Raw genomic sequence first — 18,620 nt, 5'->3', positions numbered from 1 at the left:
ATGTTGCTGCTATCCCGAAAGTTTCCTCATTTGTGGCATGTAAGGGAGGAGAAAGTCTACCTTCCACTCGGCGGGTTACAACTCCGCGCTTAAAAAGTTCCACTGAAGCAAAATGGCTGACTGATTCACGGCCGGCTACTTTTGAATTATTAATCTTTCAATTTCCACCACATTAGAGCGCTCCTCCATTATGGGGGCCCCGCACTGTGTCATTGTATCTTCCGCCACGGCCTCCTGCATCAAGTCATTGCTCCCCACCTTCCTTAGGAGACGTGAGCGAGATTTCGGGCGCAGTCAGGGGCGTCGTGTCATATTTTTGTTCAAAGAGGCAAGAAGTGGTGCCATTTTCAAGGCGGTGGATTGTAAATGTGCCACATAACTCATGTTTTGCTTCTATAAAAGGTACGTTATTAGCTGGATTTATGATCCAATTAGTTCGGTTTACATGTAGGGACACAGGTTGTTTGGGTGAAACATGACATTAACTGGCCACCACGTGGCACACATAGACTGAATGCGGCAACTTGAATAGGGGTATCAACAATTTCGCTTTGGCATGGATCTTGAGATTTGATTGACATGTCGCAAACGTATTGCATGAATAATGTGATACATGTGTAATATATAAGTTAGAGCTGTATATGAAATCATAATGACAATTTCTGCCTTGACAAATGATTATATCACTCAATTTTCACTGATGCCGTCAGTGCGATGCACATTTATAATGAATTATAATGAATAGAAACTGATATTCTTGTGATAGTTTGCAGCGGTGTAAAATTGCACTGCATTATACTGAGAGCGGTTTCTCATATTTTGACCTTGTCTTAGAATAAGTCTACACACCCCTGTTCAAATGCCAGGTCTTTTGTCACAGAAATTAAATGAGACCAAAAAAAAAAAAAAAGAAAATGTCTCTTATAATTGAAGGTAAATAGGAGTCTATACACATGACACCCACCATTTAATGTGCCTCTCAAACCAATTTGGAAAGTCCAAGTAGGCTTTTCATACCTTTATATTTTTGCTTTTTCGCAGTTTGAATGGTTTTGTGCTCATACTGACTCATTTTGCACAAGGGAGTGAGAGAATTTGTAATGGTTCGATGAAACCAAGGTTGAACATTTTGGCCAAAGAGCAATTAACACAAAATCACCTCAAATCATTAGTTATGGGACGGTGTGCACACTTGTGCAACTACATTCCTTCAGTCGTTTATTTTTACATGCCCTTTCAAAAAGAGCCCCCATTACCCCCCTCCACCCATTGAGCTGTTATATGCCACATTAATGGTGGAAAGAATTTCAAAATAATTTATCTGGGTCTCATTTCTTTACATTACAACTGACATTTGTACAAGGGTGTGGAGACTCCTCAAAACAGCATTCAATGTTATGCGGTGCACTGCAGATTCAGTATAGCACCAGAGAAATACATATTATATTTCATATTTCAAAAATAATACAGTGAAAAATTGAGCATGCTTGTGCCTTGTAATTGCACACCTTTTTCATATTGTATTACTGGTATTTGTGTTATGTTTTTGTTTTAGGTTACATTTGTTTTTTTTCCCCTCATGTGCCCTTTTTGTCTCCACCTGTTGTCGTCATCCGGGTCCCTTGTGTTGAACCAATCAGCTCGCTCAGCCCTTTGTGTCTTGTCCAGGTGTTTCTCGTCGTCTCGTCACTTTGTTTGTATTTAGTTCCGTGGGTTCTGTCAGTCTTTGCTGGATCATTGTGAGTGTCTGTGTGTCACTGTCATGTTTTGTTTCTGTTTTAGGTTTTTGTTACTTTGCTTTCCTGTCGTTTTCAGGCCTTTGTTTGTATACTTCAGATACTTTTCCAGTCTACTCCTGTTTGTATTTTTGTTCAATACATTTTGCTCAGTCCACCCCACTCCTCCTGCCTCCCTGGCTTTTGCCGTCCATCAGCCACCACCTCGCAAAACGTGACAATTTGATGGATCAGTTGAACCTAATGAAGTTTCGAGTGAATTATACGAAGCACTTTTGGAAGCACTTCAATTAAACACAGTTTTATTTTCATGAAATCATCTTCAGTTAATCTGATTAATGCTGTTTGTTGTTATTGACACCGTCAAGGAATTTTAAACTTGCGAAAGCAATTCCTATTTTGGGCTCAGGCCGAGTTTGATTTGGAAGATGAAGGGTGTTTGATTTGATGCTCATAAGAATGCACGACTTGTGATAAATTGATAGCTTCTAATCTATTATTCTAACAAAGACATGTTTTTGAAACTTGCTGTTTTGTGACAACGCTCCGAAGTCTATTGTCGTAATTTTGCCTTTTTTTTTTTTTTTTTTTTTTACTGCGCAACAAAATTAATTGTCTAAAAAGAGCTCTGTCAACTAGCCCACAAAAGTACACGCTGTGAACATTCATCAGAAGCCCGCCATGCAGATTCATGTTTTATTGATTATCCAGAGATGAAATATTGAGCTAAGTGGTATCGGTGCACCTTCAACATCAGATTCAACCCTTTCCCGCTCGCCCAACTTCCACAGAGTGACGAGCACCCCTTGGAAAGCTGAACTTTACAAACGGTCTCCAGAGCAGCAGAGCGAAAATGTGAATCATTTAACAGCTTGATAATGTGCTGTCATTGTTCACTGCCTGTATGGAAGCACTTATTTATAAGGCACGCGAGCAAGAGATTTTAAATGTTTAACATAAATGTTGAAGTTTGAAAAATTGAACAGTCATACAAAGTCTTTGTGTTTCGCGGTGCATCATTGTCAAATACGTGTGGTGCCCTTTCAATGCCCATTTTCATTACGCAATCAAAGGCACCCCGTGGAATTCAAGTTGGAGTGATTTTCCCCACTTGAATATGATAATATCCATTCAAAGATCTGTTCGCACGGAGTCATGCTTTCCGGGTGGATGGAGGTCTCCAAGTGCCCACTTCACAGATGTGTGATCTCCCTCGCCAACTTTACATGATCTGGTTTGCTTTCAGTTGCACGAATGTACTTTGCGTGCCTCAACCTGCCGCAAAACACAAGCAAATCGGCCTCTTCCGCCATGTCAAGGACGACCAGCACCTCTCTCGCATGGTGCTTTTAAAGGGAGTGACAAAAGTCGCTTCGATTGGCGGCGAATGAAGTTGGCTGTGTTCACACCCACAACGGCCTTTTTTTTAATGCGTCATGCTGTGCCTGCTTGCAGGGGGGTCTGTCGGAATAACAAAACTTCGTACAGCCGCCGCGCCAGACTACAGCCATTTGTGTTGAACTCTTTCATGCACCCTCTAACCTGATAATCTGTCCACTGTCATAACCGCTGTCCCTGAAAGGGTGAACATTTTTTATCCAGTATCCACTAAGTGTACTACCACTGCGTTCAACTGAATTGCATTACTTACACGTCAAATTGTAAAACGGTACTCAAACTCACACTATTTGGTACGGCGAACTGCATCTTTACAAAATGACAACTACTGGCCCGGGTGAATATTGTTAAACAGGGATCATTTTGACAACGGTGTCATCAATACATGACATTTCAAAGACTAAAAAGACATGAGGTTATTGTGTCCAATCAGATTGTTGTAGTGTCAACGCTGAATGTCTCACATCATATGATACAGTTACATAGCATCCGTGGATTTGTAAAATGGTGTGCAGAATGAAAGAGGCTCATGGCCATTCTTTTGTTTGATTATTGCGACGAGATATCAACTTCACTGTGTGGTCTAACAATGTTTATTATCGGGTGTTCATTTTTTTTCCCCTCACGTATGAACTGCACGACATCACACTGGAAGCTGTTCCTGGTGTTTTTGGTTTTGTAATGTCACGAAATAATTTCTTACGTCGTATTATTTTTATGAGGTGCGGCCTTATGTAATGTTGTGGCCAGCGAGCGCATGAGCACCTATGAATAAAACGGTGACCTCGTTTCCCAGGCATAGGTCACACATGTTGAAACTTTCATGAGATTGACTCTTGCACGTGGTGCGTGCATATGCTTCGTATGAATGAGGTGTTGGCTGCCTTCTCTCTTGGATTCAGCCCGCGACTCAGTCAAGCATGCGTTAGTATGTCGTCATGTACGTTGACGACAGCACGCTCCCTCCCGGGAATAAATCTGCTGCACACAAGGAGGCCAAGCTTTCGCTTCAAACCCTCTCAATATGTCCACATTGTTGTGCTCCTGTACTTCTCCATGCCCCTATTCCGCCATCCTTCACTGCTTCTTCCCCATCTCAGCCTCTCTGTAGTGACACTTCTCAAGCGCTTGTAGAGTCCAGTGCCACAGCCAAAACGACAGCAGGCACACTCCCTCCATCCCATCCTTCCTTCACACCCCATCATCCCCCCCATGTTGCTTACACTCGGTCGGTGCCATAGCTCCTGTAGTCCACCGCAGCGGAGACGGCCACTATGACAGCAGGCACGCCATATCCTGCCAGGTAGAAGTACTTGGTCCGGGAGTGTTCGCTCTCAAACACCTCCACCAGCATGATATATAGCTGCACTCCTTCCAGGAACATCCAGGTGAAGGCTGCCAAGAAGAAGAAATGGAGCAGGGCCGCAAAGACTGCACAGGCAATCTGGTGAGGTAAAAAAAAAAAAAAAAAAGAGAAGAGGGTGTAAATAAATAAATAAAGACGATCACAACACTTATAATATTCAAACTGATGGCTGCACAGTCTTTTCGAAAGTTGAAAAAGAAGGCAACACAACGTTGGCTGCGACTCAGATTCCTAAAGCACTCGTTTATCATCTTCAAATAAGGGAGGAACTGTGAGGGCTTGGAAACTGGGTTGCCAACAGTGGAATTGACAGGAGGGTTGACTGTAGGCTAAATAGAAAAACGCCGCACTCCCAATCATCACATATCATGACAATTACAGACAACGGAATCACTTCAAGAGAGCACTAATAATGCAGCCGTTGCTCAACGTCAAAACGTCCCCAAAGAAGACCGGCGAGAAAATATAAGTGACAAGCTGGCGCCACATCCGCTGATTTACACTTGATGATGAGACAAGCGCACCGCTCAAAAGGGGTCTGGCAGGAAGAGAGGAAAACTTATTTTTAATTGAGACTAAAGAAGATCAGAGCAAACACTTTTTTGGATAGTTCAGCAATAAAAAGACATGAAAGGCATCAATAACTTTAGCTAATCCATACCAAATAGTATACATTGAGATGACAATGAAAACATTGATGTGAGGCTTTCACTATGGTAACAAATGATTAAGAGTTAACGACAAAATCGCAAAAGTTAAGCATGATATTATCATCGCCGATCTAACTATCATCCTATCATGGTATGACCACATATTTTCTACACAGCTTATCCTCATGAGGGTCATGGGTGAGCTGCAGCATATATCTCAACTGACATGGCACCCTCATCGCCGACCAACATTATACGATGCTCATATCTATTTTCCAGCAATAGGAGTACAGCAGGAAAGCTTGAAGGCACTTAAGGGAACACTCCACAATGATCATCGACATGCCATAGACAAAACTGCGATCTTATCCAATATTTACTGACAATTGGTTGGAGTAAGTACATATCATTTAAAAGTTAAAAGTCAATTCTGTTCAATTGCAAGGAAAGAAAAACTGCAATTGAACAGAATTCATTCAAAATGCAATGAGACTTGATATAATGCATAAAAATAAATGTAAGTATCACAATACATTTTATTTCCACCAATATGAGCAAAGCCCCAATGCTGTCTGAAAATGGTGCCTTCCTCTGCTCAAAACCATAAAACGCTCAATTCTGAACATATATTTAGGAAATATTCCAACTCAGTTTGGGCGAAACTACGTTTAAATCAGATGAATGAATTGAAATCTAACTAATGAAAATAATATTACAGCGTGATCCGCACCACAAAATTTTCTCAAATAATTTGCAGCAGTTAGGGCTTGTTAAGACATAAGCAGGAGTCCAAAAATGGACTTCTTCTTCTGAAGTGGAATTCTTAACATAAACAACAAAAGCACCGATAATGGCGCTCTTCTCTGCCAAGGCATGGCAAAATGTTGACACGGAATGTCACAAATGCGTTTTCATTACATTGTGGTCACCATCACATCCTGAGAAATGATGAAGACGTAAAATAAGGAAAATACATTTAAAGAGCATTGAGAGTAAGACTATCATATATACACACACATATATACACACATATATATATATATATACACACACACACACACACACACACACACACACACACACACACACACAAAGAAAATAAGAGAAAATAAGAGACCTGCAAAGATGAGCACTCTGAAAATGAATAGAGAAGCATCGACCCCAAATCAGCATTTACAATTGAGGCAATAGGGCAAGAAGCAACGAGCGGTGCTTAAGAAAAGAAGCAGTAGGAAGAATGATCCGTGCGATTTGGGCCATTATTTCCATGGTGATCCAAAGAGTCGTCGAATGAAACCGCTCAAAGTGTGACTTTTTATAATGAAAGCGCTTGCAGAGGGAGACAATTACCTAATGTCTGACAGACAATGAGTTTAGGGAGCCAGGGAGTCGCTCATTTCCATTTCTAACGACGGCACGTTTTAGCGTTACACACACAAAGACACACACAGGTATTAAAAAAAAAAAAAAAAACGAGCGTGCTGCTTATGCGGAGTCATTTGGTTTTCCTGATGGATTTACTGGCTTAACCGGCTACAAACTAAGTGACGCTCAAGATGTTAATGGAAGTCACGAATAGCCACCGGTAATTAACGGGAGAGTGGTCTGCGCACGCACAGCAGCTAGCATGCATCGAAAGACACATGAGCACCTTCCACGCAGCCACAAAGAAGCACACAACTCCAAAAGACAATGTCTAAACACATTGTTCTCCTCTCCGCCATTGACAATTAGAAGCGTTTCCTAATTGACGCTGGTGAGATGCACAGCTACGCTCTGTGGAGGCGATGAATGATGCTGCCAGACGGCACACCAGACAGGCCGTCCATCCATAAATGTTTCTAAAGCAAAAAAAATAAACCAACTACGCATTACCTACACAGAGCTGGAGCAAAACATTTGACGATTGGGTGACCATGCTCGGAGGAAGTAGTCAAGCTTTTGTTCAAATTACTTCTTTGAGTCACAATGTCCATACGACATTTGGGCCACAAAGTCTGCGAATACCAAAATGGTTTGTTTGACTCTCCTTTTTTTTTTTTTTTTTTAAATCATGACCGGTGTGTGACGGAAATCTGCGTGGGGGCTAGTTAGACTCGATGATCGTAATTTTGAACATGGGCACAGGCTGGCGGATTTGTGAGAAGGATAGCTGCGCAGCTATGGGAGTGGTTACAACTGACTTCAACGTCAATCAAACTGTCTTTTATTTTATTTTTTTATCCCTTTACACTTGGAAACCGCTGCACACCCACCGATCCTTCATGTTCCCACCCTCCACGTTGCTGTGCTGCCCAATGGGGATGATTTAACAAATATAATACAATGATTTATAAGGTTTGCTGCTCACATATTCCTGAACGTAACACATCATGGATGCTGTCTCCCCTGCGCTGGTGTTAGCAGGCATAAGCTTTAGATGGACTTTCAGCCACCAACTCGTCACTCTGCCAGGAGCATCTTCCAGACACTTCTGTTGTGGCTGCCCACCCAGCTTGGCGGCGACTGGTTTGCCAATTGGCAAACACTGAGTGCCGATGTTTTTTTTTCTTCTTTTTTTTTTTACAAAGAAAATAATCATTGATCATTTCATAAAAGGCAAATGATTATGTGTGATTGTTATAATAATAATAATAATAATGACATATTTATTTATTTATTTATGTTTTTCCTTTGGCCATGTTAAGAATGCGGCTCAAGTCGATCACATTCTTATCTCGATAACATGTAATAGGAACATTTGATTTCATTTTGTCATTGCTATTTTTTGTTTTTATTCTGGAGCTACGTGACTGATGGCATATGAAGAACAAAAATGGGCTTATTTTTGTTTCGCGCCTACACCTGCACAGAGTATATACAACAATTGATCCGCTGTTGTAAAATGGGTAAACATGAGCCAAATTTAAGTAGATTCAGTTCATGAGTCAGCAAGCAGGTTGAAAATGTAAAATCAATTGTTTCTCTGCAGCGGTAAGAAGAAGCAAAAGATATGTAATCAGAGTTTGAGAAAACACACTAAATGGGCTGGGTTTGACATGCCAAATTAACCTACAATCTAATTGCCAGCCTGCAAATCATAATGAATGATTGTTTTCAACCAGCAATTATTGGAATCGTGTCAGCCTGGTCAATTGAGATTAGCAAAGGGTCTGGCCAGCCTTGGCTGTCCTTAATCAGATGAAAGCACTGCATCAGTGAGCGTGATGAATGTAAGCAAGACCATGAAAAGGCTCCACTTCACACCGACACAGTGACCCAGAATAAAACTGCTCAACATTATCTTGTATTATTGGATATGAACCCAGAATAAAACTGCTCAACATTATCTTGTATTATTGGATATGAACCCAGATTCTCAGGTTTAATATGAATATAAAAAGACAGGCGTGCTATGGTGTAGGCATCATTTACATATTCCATATTTATTTCTTTTACATCCCAAACATACTTGATTTACACCATAAAACGGCAGTTGCAAAATGTGTCTGGTTAGTGTCTGTGTGTTGAATGTGTCTGTATGGAGTAGCTTGTAAAATGTAGGTTGAATTGAAATTCGTGTATTGACATCCTTGGCAGAACCAAATGGATTTTGGGATTAAAAAAAAAAAAAAAATCTAATATATTCATATTAACCTGAGGGTGAATGACTCATGGAAGAAAGTGAAGCAGGACTGAAGTAGCACATTATTAGAGGCAAAGCAAATACATATGCATCTGCACGGAGTCCAAAATTCAATGTCCACAGTACGGCAGGAATGAAGAGCCTACAGCCCATTTTTTTTTTTTTTGTCCCCAAAAATACCATACTGTGGTTCTTATAAAACAAAAGCTTCTCATAAGAAAATGTTTTCCCACCCGTTCTTTGAAAAAGAGGTCTTCTGCATTCTGTATAAGCCAAAAAATTCAATTCCACAAAGTTACTTCCGCTACTGATTTTTTTTTTCACTCCACACAATTAAAAAAAATGTTATGTTATGCCGGTTTCACACCATAGCCTTGAAAAGGAGACTTTTTTTTTTATGTCAGTTTTGCAGGCAATTATCCTGTGGGAAAAAAATGAGTAGCTGGTGGGTCGGGAATAAAATGAAACCTGTTTTACTAAGTTTTTAATTTTAATTTGAGCTGCCTCAGCCATTTTGTGCCACACACATTGCTACTGCACATGACGACTGCAGCTCATTTGCAATAACTGGGGCTTTGGAACCATAAGGTGGCCCTTTCTGGAGAAAATGGCAAATGGAAACTAGCAGTTGGAGAGATAACCCCTGTTGAGATGCCCTTGAGCAAGGCACTGACCCCGTTCGCCAGCTCAAACGATACATCGCTTGAGCACGCCCTTTTAATTCTAACAGCTCTCCTTTCATGCCTGCCTGTATGCGATCTGGTTTTCTGCGTGGTATGTAACACGAATCTAGAGCAGAGTGACGTGAACTTCCCCTTGAGGAATTATAATGAGTTAAACAAATGGAAATGCTTGGTCATTGATGACTGCAATGTGTCCCTGTGGGAATCACGTTAATGATGCTGCAAATGATGATACCATAAAAGTTGCTCAAGAAAAAAAAAAAAAAAAGTCAGCTCAAATTCAAGTATCTTTTGAATGACACATCAAAAATACAGAAAGTGTCAAAATCTTTGGCCAATGACTGTTACAAACACATCCCAGAGATAACGTAGAGCAGTGCAAAACTATCCGATAAAAAAAAAAAAAAAAAAGAAAAAAAAGAAAAATTCCATTGGTTAAGTACTAAATCCCCAAGCCCAACCCTTGATGGATTAATTAAGAGGTTAAGTATTTTGTCCACATAATGCATATATCAGCAGTACTTTCAGCAATGCCAGCATTGGTCTTCTCTGTTAAAAAAAATTGATGCCTGGTCCAACCATATTGCACATTATTTTTTTTTTTTTTCTTTTTTTTTTTTTTTTTTTTTTTTACTCACCGGCTGGTCTGCTCTGTTAATTCCGACCAGGAAGAGCGACTCAGCAATGAAGAGGCTGATGCAAAGGTTCTTATGGATGGTGTTGCGGTCGCTCTGCAGTCCGCGGAAAAAGCAGAAGGTGAAGATGCAGATGAGCAGGCAGACCAGAGACAGCAGGATGCCAACCCAGGTGATTACATCCAGGAGCAGATCGTGGATGCTGTCTGCTTTCTGTGAACAACGCAAGAGCAAATCACATCTACTGTCTAGTTTACCAGAATATGAAACAAACAGGAACATGAAATGACCCTCCCCCCGGCGTGAATGATGGCGGTCTGGCTGTGTGTCATTGAGCGTTCAGAGTTAGGGCGTTCCAGAGTGCTGCACAGGTGTTGCAGCTCTATCTATCAGCGTCCCGTAAGCTGGCACGCTGATCTGTGTTGAAGACGGCAGCGGCGTGATCGATACACTGCTCAAAGCCTCATGCGGCATTCACATACGGCCGCCAAGTAAGCGAGCCCTGACAATGACCTCTCTTTGGAAAAAACAAAAGCCAAAAAACACTCGTCCTCTGGCTGAGAGGGCATTCGTCCATATGCACAACAGCTGATTTTTAATAGAGCAAAAGACAAGATAAAACGAGCGCAATAAAGGTTTCACCCATGATACGCTTGCTTACACTGTGGGAAATAAATATGAAAATAAAGTGATGGAAAGCGATACGCACGGATTTATGAGCTGTTACTTCAGGTAACTTGATGAAGACCCCTTGATTGTTCTGAATTTACATTAATGCAAAGTTTTTACAAAACCTGAGCCAATTAATCTAGTTGCCTATATCTAACAGTGGTGGGCATTTATAACCTGAATTTGTGCCATAAAATGATGATGTGCCAAAACATGAATTAATTCCCAACATTCTGAGCATCACATAAGCAGTTGGAATTGGTTCTTTAACCAATCGGATTCATCCTCACAGAGACAGACCCTCATTGGTGTCACCATTTTTTTCTGCATTCTGATTGGTTCGTCAGAGCAAGTCAAGTTTGACGAGCAAAACACATTTGTAGCTACTATCCACAACAATATATTAAACATTCCGTATTTCTCTTGCGTGTAATATATATAATATTTCACTTATTTGTTTTTTTTTAATTGTATTAGATTGATTGAAGTGTGCACTGTGTGCTGTTATATTGGTTTTTTTTTTTGCATAGTTTTGATGGTTTTTGTGACATATAAGTGGTTCTATGCTGCTATCTACTATATGTCAATGGTGTTTGACACAAAAAAACCCACAGGCGCCTGATTATTGATCATTTCAATGGTAACGTTTGATATTATGATCGAGATCTCCTAATAGAGATCATCAAATCACAATTTTCCAAAATACTAAGTGGTGGAGCCGAGATAGTACTAAATCCATTTGCCAGATGCTGTGGTCCCATCCTCTTCATGTACTCCCCCCGCCCCCCCAACCCTCTCCTTCCCTTTTAAAATGTGTTACTGCAGCTTTGCTTGCAAATCAAACGGTGTCATGATGCTTTCCAGAACCACTCTGGCCATTCCCAGCCCAAGTCACAGCTTACCTTGACCTCCACGTGGGCCATGAGCACGGCGAAGCTGGTGAGGTGAGTGCAAGAGCAGCTGGTGTGGGTGCGATTGGTGGCCAGCAGACGACAGTCCTGCGTGGACCAGAATCCTGTCATGGTGCGCTTGGAGTAGCTCCAGAAGGAACAGTTGGGATTGAAGTTCTCTTCGGAATGCTGGGGAAGCAGAAACAGAGAGGAGTAGATTTAAAGATGGGATCAAAAGCAGGAGGCAGGAATGGAGAAGAAGATGACAGAAGAATGCAATTGTGTGAGAAAACATTTGGAGTGAGCGGGAAAACAAACGGGACGCGGTGAAATGATTAGAGGCGGTCAAAGAGACAAGAGTACAACAAACAGAAGGGACAGAATACGCGGAAACAAATGTCATGTCAAGAGGTGACGGCAAAGGCTGTGCTTGTTGTGTGTGAGATTGGGAGCGAAAGAGCTGCTGGTGGTGGTGTGAAAACGGAGGAATCTACATGTTACTTTCCAAATGAGCACCAACCGGAAAACACGGCACGTTCTTTTACGGCCAACAAATTGGATAGGTACAGTATTTAAAAACGGACAATGGTAATTTGATTGGGAATAAAATCATCGAGGAGTGCTAATTTATTCCACTTCTTTTCAGATGTGAGGTTTCAAACCTTTGACAACAGTCGGCATTCAAATCAGCCATCCTGTGCTCGACATCATAACCAGCGCCGTCTGCACCGAAGGCAGTGGCATGTACCACGACATTACCAGAGCAAATAGTGTAGGACAATAATCCCTGAAATTACAACAACCATCAAAGAAGAAAGCCCTGTAATGGTCTGATTTTAAAAAAAATATTTTTTTTACCTCCTCTCTTTTATCAGATCACTAAAAAGTTGATTGGTCAGTAAAAATGTATCCCGCTGGGCAGCCTCACATTTATGTAGTACTGTACATATACATCAGCCATGTTCCAATAATAAGGTCATCTCTGATAAAACTATAAACAAACTGTTTAAAAAGTTCAAGACCAGCCGACATGAGAGGACCACACAATTTAGCCCAATTGCTTCTCTGGGACTACAATGACTTTTTAAGGCCTATTAGGGTATATAAAAGCCACACATGATAAAAGGAATGACGATTTAAAGTACTAATGTGTTTTGGAGAGTTTTTAATCACAAATAAGGCCCCGGACCCTCGTAATTATAATTTACTTGTTAAGTGTTGTGTTGGGATTTGCTAGTTAAAAAAAAAAAAAAAAAAAAAATCACTTCCTTATTGGCTTTATAGAGAAAAGCATCGGGTCATGTAATTATTAGTCAAGGGACCTTTCAAGCACTTAGTAGTCACGATTACTATCATTGGAGTGGTCATCAATACGACCAATAACTCGTACAAATAAATCAATGAGATCATGTTGCTGCACAATTGCGTACACCCAATGCCAGTCGTGAAGACGAGTTGCAGAGGCCTGCGCGCCGCGTCACAGTTCAGTGGCACCGGGGCACGTCGTTCCCGTGTGCCGCGAGCCTTTTTACCCACCTGTAGATGTTTGACCGTGAAGATGACAGGCTCCGACAGGTAAACCTTGTTGCTCTCCTTGTTGATGGATGCCATGATGACGGGGGAGTTGACAATGACCGAATAGTTGGGGTATACGGCCTCGCTGCTCAGTCGGACGCTGGCGTTCTCTGTGGAGAGATAGGAGCCCAAGTTCCTGTAGAGGACAAAGGCCATCCTGATCTCACCTGTTGGAAAAACAACACAGAGGTGAGCGAGATCACCCTGAGCAGGGGTTAGCGTGAGAGACCGGTCGCGGCGAGAGGTGGGAGAGTTACCGTTTCTACCGTGCTGTTTGAGAGTGCTGGCTGACAGTTGGATGGAGTTTCCGTGTAGCTCGGACTGAGGGAATGTCAAGTCGCTTAGGCTCCCATCCGTGCTCAGCCGAGCCACTTCCAGCTCTGGAAGACACCGACACACACAAACACACCAACACACCCTCCAATCAAGTCATTGCGCAGCATGTTACATCAGGTTTGTTTTGTAGCCTCTTGTGCAAACCGTGTTTTCTCACTAAGTGCTTCGGAGACGTCGCTCCTGAAGCAATTCTCACTCAGACCGCACACAGCTAAAAATACCCGGCGCTCATTAAAGTCATGGAAATTATACTTTCCAAAACGACACTGTCAAAAGTGTCTTCAGGTAGATGATCCTTACATTGTGGAAATCTAATTTTGCCGTCGGAGTTTGTTAGAAAATCCTTGATTAGGGCTGTGTAATGTAACAGATAAAGATTCTAATTAACAACTAATTATACCTATCACAATCTTGGGTTTCAGAGCGATTTGACGATTCCGACACTGCTTTGAATGGGAAAGCAGCTCGCACATCAAATACACCGCACAAGGACATGGATATTAGATGAAAAGAGGAGGCGTAGCGGGACGGTTGAGGTCAGAGGGTGAGGTCAAAGTCAGGTTTTGAAAGGAGCTGAAAAGAAGAGACTTTAGTTCCAGGACTGGGATAAAGGGTTAGTAGGAAATGGAGTGAGATAAGCGTTATACATGGAGATAAGACAGGCAGAGGTAACTGCGATGGTCCCTCATTGGTATACAAACCAAATTCATCTGCAATCATTTGGTGTATATTAAAGCAAAAGTATGTTTTCATTTTACCTTCAACAAAAACCTTTCATCGTAGGGACGGAACATGGGCTTTTAAACGTACTGCAGCATCACTGATATCGCCACGGCAACCTAAGATTACCTTGAAACATTGTTCAACCAGCCAGGACAACACTTTTTTTTTTCTGTATGACTAGTGATGTGATATGTTCACAAATTGGACCTGGATAATAAGCATAAAGTGGAGGAAAATGTGTTTGTTTCTGAAGCTGAAAATGTTTTTTTTTCTCCACTGTGACTATTTTAGCTATGAATGTATTTGTTTCTTTGCACATCTAAAAAGGTTTATTGATAGTATCAGTGGTAGCCACCCTTACTCACACCCCCTCACTTTTTCGACAGTTTGACAGCTACATTAATGTTATCCCAAATCCATGTCAAAAGTTTTTCGAACCATAGTTTGGATACCACTACATTAAACAGTTATGTCCAGAGTTTACTTTGCCTTCATTCACCATCAAACTATACAACCAAGTAAATCAATCAGTGAAGAGGTCTTTAATTTAGAGAGAGAGAGAGAGAGAGAGAGAGAGAGAGAGAGAGGGGGGGGGGGGGTGTCCAGTGGTCAGTGCGTCAACTTCACAGTGCAGAGGTCGTGGGTTCGAGCCCAGCTCTGGCCTTCCTGTGTGGAGTTTGCATGTTCTCCCCGGGCCTGCGCCTCTGGGTACTCCGGTTTCCTGTATGGGTTCTCTCTGGGTACTGCGGTTTCCTGTATGGGTTTTCTCTGGGTACTCCGGTTTCCTCCCATATTCCAAAAATATGCATGGCAGGCTGATTAAACACTCTAAATTAAATTGTCCCAAGGTGTGAGTGTGAGCGCGGATGGTTGTTTGTCTCTGTATACCCTGCGATTGGCTGGCAACCGGTTCAGCGTGTCCCCCGCCTAATGCCTGAAGACGCCTAGGACATATCCATTATTAAAAACTGAAATTGGTTATATATATATATATATATATATATATATATATAAAATTATATATAAACCCTAATATTTAATCAAAGCCTTGTGCCAGTAGATCACATGGCCTTTTACTGTTGAGCTGCTTTGTAGTAAAATTTGTCCACTACTCAGTATCTACTTAACATCACCTCGGGAAGCATGTCAAGCCAAAGACAACTTTAGCAGGGAGCCTAACACCTTTGTTTTCTTACTGGGGCTCAAACAACACGATCCAGGCACAATACACACACACACACACGCACACGCACGCACACACACACACACACACACACACACACACACACACACACACACACACACACACACACACACACACACACACACACACACACACACAGGCACACACGTGCGCACATCCATATGCATCTCAGCAGGATATCAAAACAAGCTGAGTCTATGCTAATTAAAGCATCCTTGTCATGACAATCCACTTCATAAGAAACACACTTGTTCATTATTGTTATCACACGTGTGCATGCTGATGCCGCTGTGTTATCCCTTCAAATCACTCTTTTGCTATTGCTAATAATGAATTCATCTGTCTATTATTGAAGCGTAGAGTCACGCATTCAATGATGCCACATGCATCTCGGGCTTCTTTGGGATGTGTCATTCAGATTCCAGTTGCACGCATCCATGAAAGACTCAGACGAGGGGAAAAAGCCGGGATACAAGGGAGGGGAAGTAGAGGAGCACGATGAAAAGTGCGATCAGGCCAGTCATGAATAAAAAGAAGAGATAATCGCGGCGGATCTGCCCACTGGATTAGCTGGGAGGGAAGATTAACGGCACAAAAAGGAGAAATGAGCACACAACAAGATTATTTCCTGTTTTTAGTTCTTTGGAGATGAGCTATCGAACATTTCGGTGTGTGCTTAGTGGCATGGAGGGAAAAGAAAATGACAGTTGGTGGCAATGAAACCTATTTCAACTTAAGTGGGTAAAGTGTAACGTTAGAACCACATTAGGTGAATGGCTGTGATTTCATTGCCTAGTGATGTGAAAGAAAAACTCTCAGAGCATCATGTGACATTCCACCGCCGCCATCAGCCTCCAGCAGGCACTCACAGAGTCTTCATTGCTCGTCATCTCTTGCTTAATTTCCTCTCCTGCTCCTCCTTTTCACTTCTGATGGCGTAACATACAAGAACCGAGGCGGGTGGTGGGGGGGGGGGTGCTTGTTGATGTGTTGTGCGGGAGACGTCAGATCAAACCACGCGAGTGAGCAGGAGGAGAGGGGTGAAGGAGGGAAAACGAGAATGACACTTGAGGTTGTGGGTGCAAATGAAGTGAAGGTGAACATCCAAACTACAAATCACCTCGTTTTGTACCTGTGAAGCCATCGCTGATTAGCAGTAAGGAAAGTCACTTTCAGCTTGATGGTTAGAAATATAAAAATTACTTTGTTCAATGCACTCGACGACCTGGACCACTTATATTAGATAATGTTTCAAATTGGAAGATAATGTACTTCCATAGATACACAACAGTCATTTTGGAAAATTTGAGAAGCAACTGATCGATAACTTGGGTCGAACAATAATCTTTGGTATGGTAACCAATAGGACACAATCATGTCGAAAAGATGAAGCCTTAGCATAACAAAGAAAATTTGCTGTAGAAATGTCAAAATGAATCGATGAATCGACACCTTATCCATCCATCCATTTTCTATTCCGCTTCTCCTCACGAGGGTCGCGGGGCGTGCAGGAGCCTATCCCAGCTGTCTTGGGGCGGTAGATGGGTACACACCCTGAATTGGTTGCCAGCCATTCACAGGGCACACATAGAGAAACAACTATCCGCACTCACAATCACACCTAGGGAAAATTTTGAGTGTACTATTAACCTGTCATGCATGTTTTTGGAAGGTGGGAGGAAACCGAAGTACCCGGAGAAAACCCACGCGGGCACAGGAAGAACATGCAAACTCCACACAGGGAGGCCGTAGTCGGAATCGAACCCTGCATATCTGCAGTGTGAGGCCGATGCGTAACCAGTTGACTACCGTGGTGCTCCCTTGAGAACTAATCAATTAGCAAATGAATCAACTACTTTATGAATCACGTAATCGTTTCGAGCCATTGCTTAACTTCAAATTGTCCAAATCCTCTGATTTCATCCTGTCAAGATAAATTATTCTCTAATTTCTGCAGTCCTTCGTGAAAAAGCAGACTGATTACCTTTTGTGTTCAATCAAACTAAGACATTTGGAAAACATCAGATTTTACTTTGGAAAACAATGATGGAGTAATCGAATCAGTTTCAAGAAGATTGGTGAGTACAACGGTAATTCCTCTCATGTGGTACTGCTTAATTGTTTTGTTTTTCTATCACTAAACAATATCAAATAAACTCCAACAATAAACGGTCATTGGCAGAAAATGGTTTTTGCAATACATTTTAATGCAAAGTAAAATATTATCTTCAATTAGTTGGATTCCAAAAATATCCAATAATGACATGCAGTCCTAGCTTGCTGCTTTTTAAAATTTGCCATATGACGGAGAAGTTTTGTTTTGCACCAGCAAAGTGGATGATACACAAGAGAATAGAAAATATATGAATATCTATGCGCATATTTCAAACACAAGATCAGAATAATAAGCGGCAGCAGTGGAGGGGCAGCCGCATATAGGCGTCCTCTGAATGATCTTCTGAAAGCAGTCCGTATTATAATGTTTCACAGCAGAGTGGTGAAAATTTTTGTACCGATCCAGTCAAGGCATCATTTTGCAAGATATCATTCAAAATTGGGTTCTGATTTAAACATACAACACAATTCCTTGGGTCGAACGCTTGCGAGTTGGGCCCAACACTGACAACCAACTCAGCTACCACAAGCAACCTCTGTCATTTTTAATATTAGCTAACCCTTAAAACAAATAGGATTCCACCTTAAATATAGAACAATAATCCAAGTGGCGAGAAGCTGAGAAGTACACAATGGTGACGTGACATCTTCTGCAGGATGTGGTGCAGTGTGTACCCAAACCTACATAGTTTTGTCCCTTTACGATGACTACAATTAAAGGAAGGTTCGCAGCATGGACGCTTTTCGGCTGTTGGCTCGGCCATGTTTCAGACATTTTCTCTGACGTCGAGTGTTCAGAACAATGGGATCAGTGAGACGAAATGAGGAGGAATGATGGCAGAGGCTCGAGGCAGGGGGGAGAAGGCGGTATGCGCAACGCTATCATAACTAGATTTGTTTTTGTTTGCCTAGAAATACGTGTGCGCGTGTGTGTGTGTGTGTGTGTGTGTGTGTGTGTGTGTGTGTGTGTGTGTGTGTGTGTGTGTGTGGTGTGTATAAAAAAAAACAGGTGTTT

At 41.8% G+C, this 18,620-nt stretch overlaps 1 protein-coding gene across 10 annotated transcripts in view; it reads right to left on the bottom strand.

Annotated features, from left to right (window-relative positions):
* Positions 1–18,620, bottom strand: part of adgrl3.1 (adhesion G protein-coupled receptor L3.1) — a 153,809-nt gene that overhangs the window by 20,468 nt on the left and 114,721 nt on the right. For all 10 annotated transcript variants that reach the window (XM_019862336.1, XM_019862333.1, XM_019862335.1 and 7 more), the window contains 5 exons: positions 13,485–13,607; positions 13,189–13,394; positions 11,665–11,841; positions 10,097–10,306; positions 4,358–4,578 (listed from right to left, as the gene is read on the bottom strand). In XM_019862336.1, the coding sequence (XP_019717895.1) occupies positions 4,358–4,578; positions 10,097–10,306; positions 11,665–11,841; positions 13,189–13,394; positions 13,485–13,607 (937 nt within the window). The remainder of the gene's footprint in view (positions 1–4,357; positions 4,579–10,096; positions 10,307–11,664; positions 11,842–13,188; positions 13,395–13,484; positions 13,608–18,620) is intronic.

This window comes from Hippocampus comes, unplaced genomic scaffold, assembly GCF_001891065.2.
Source record: "Hippocampus comes isolate QL1 unplaced genomic scaffold, H_comes_QL1_v1.1 scaffold7, whole genome shotgun sequence".
Lineage (NCBI taxonomy): Eukaryota > Metazoa > Chordata > Actinopteri > Syngnathiformes > Syngnathidae > Hippocampus > Hippocampus comes.
Note: the sequence above shows the minus strand (reverse complement) of the source record. Positions and strands in the feature narration are given on the sequence as shown.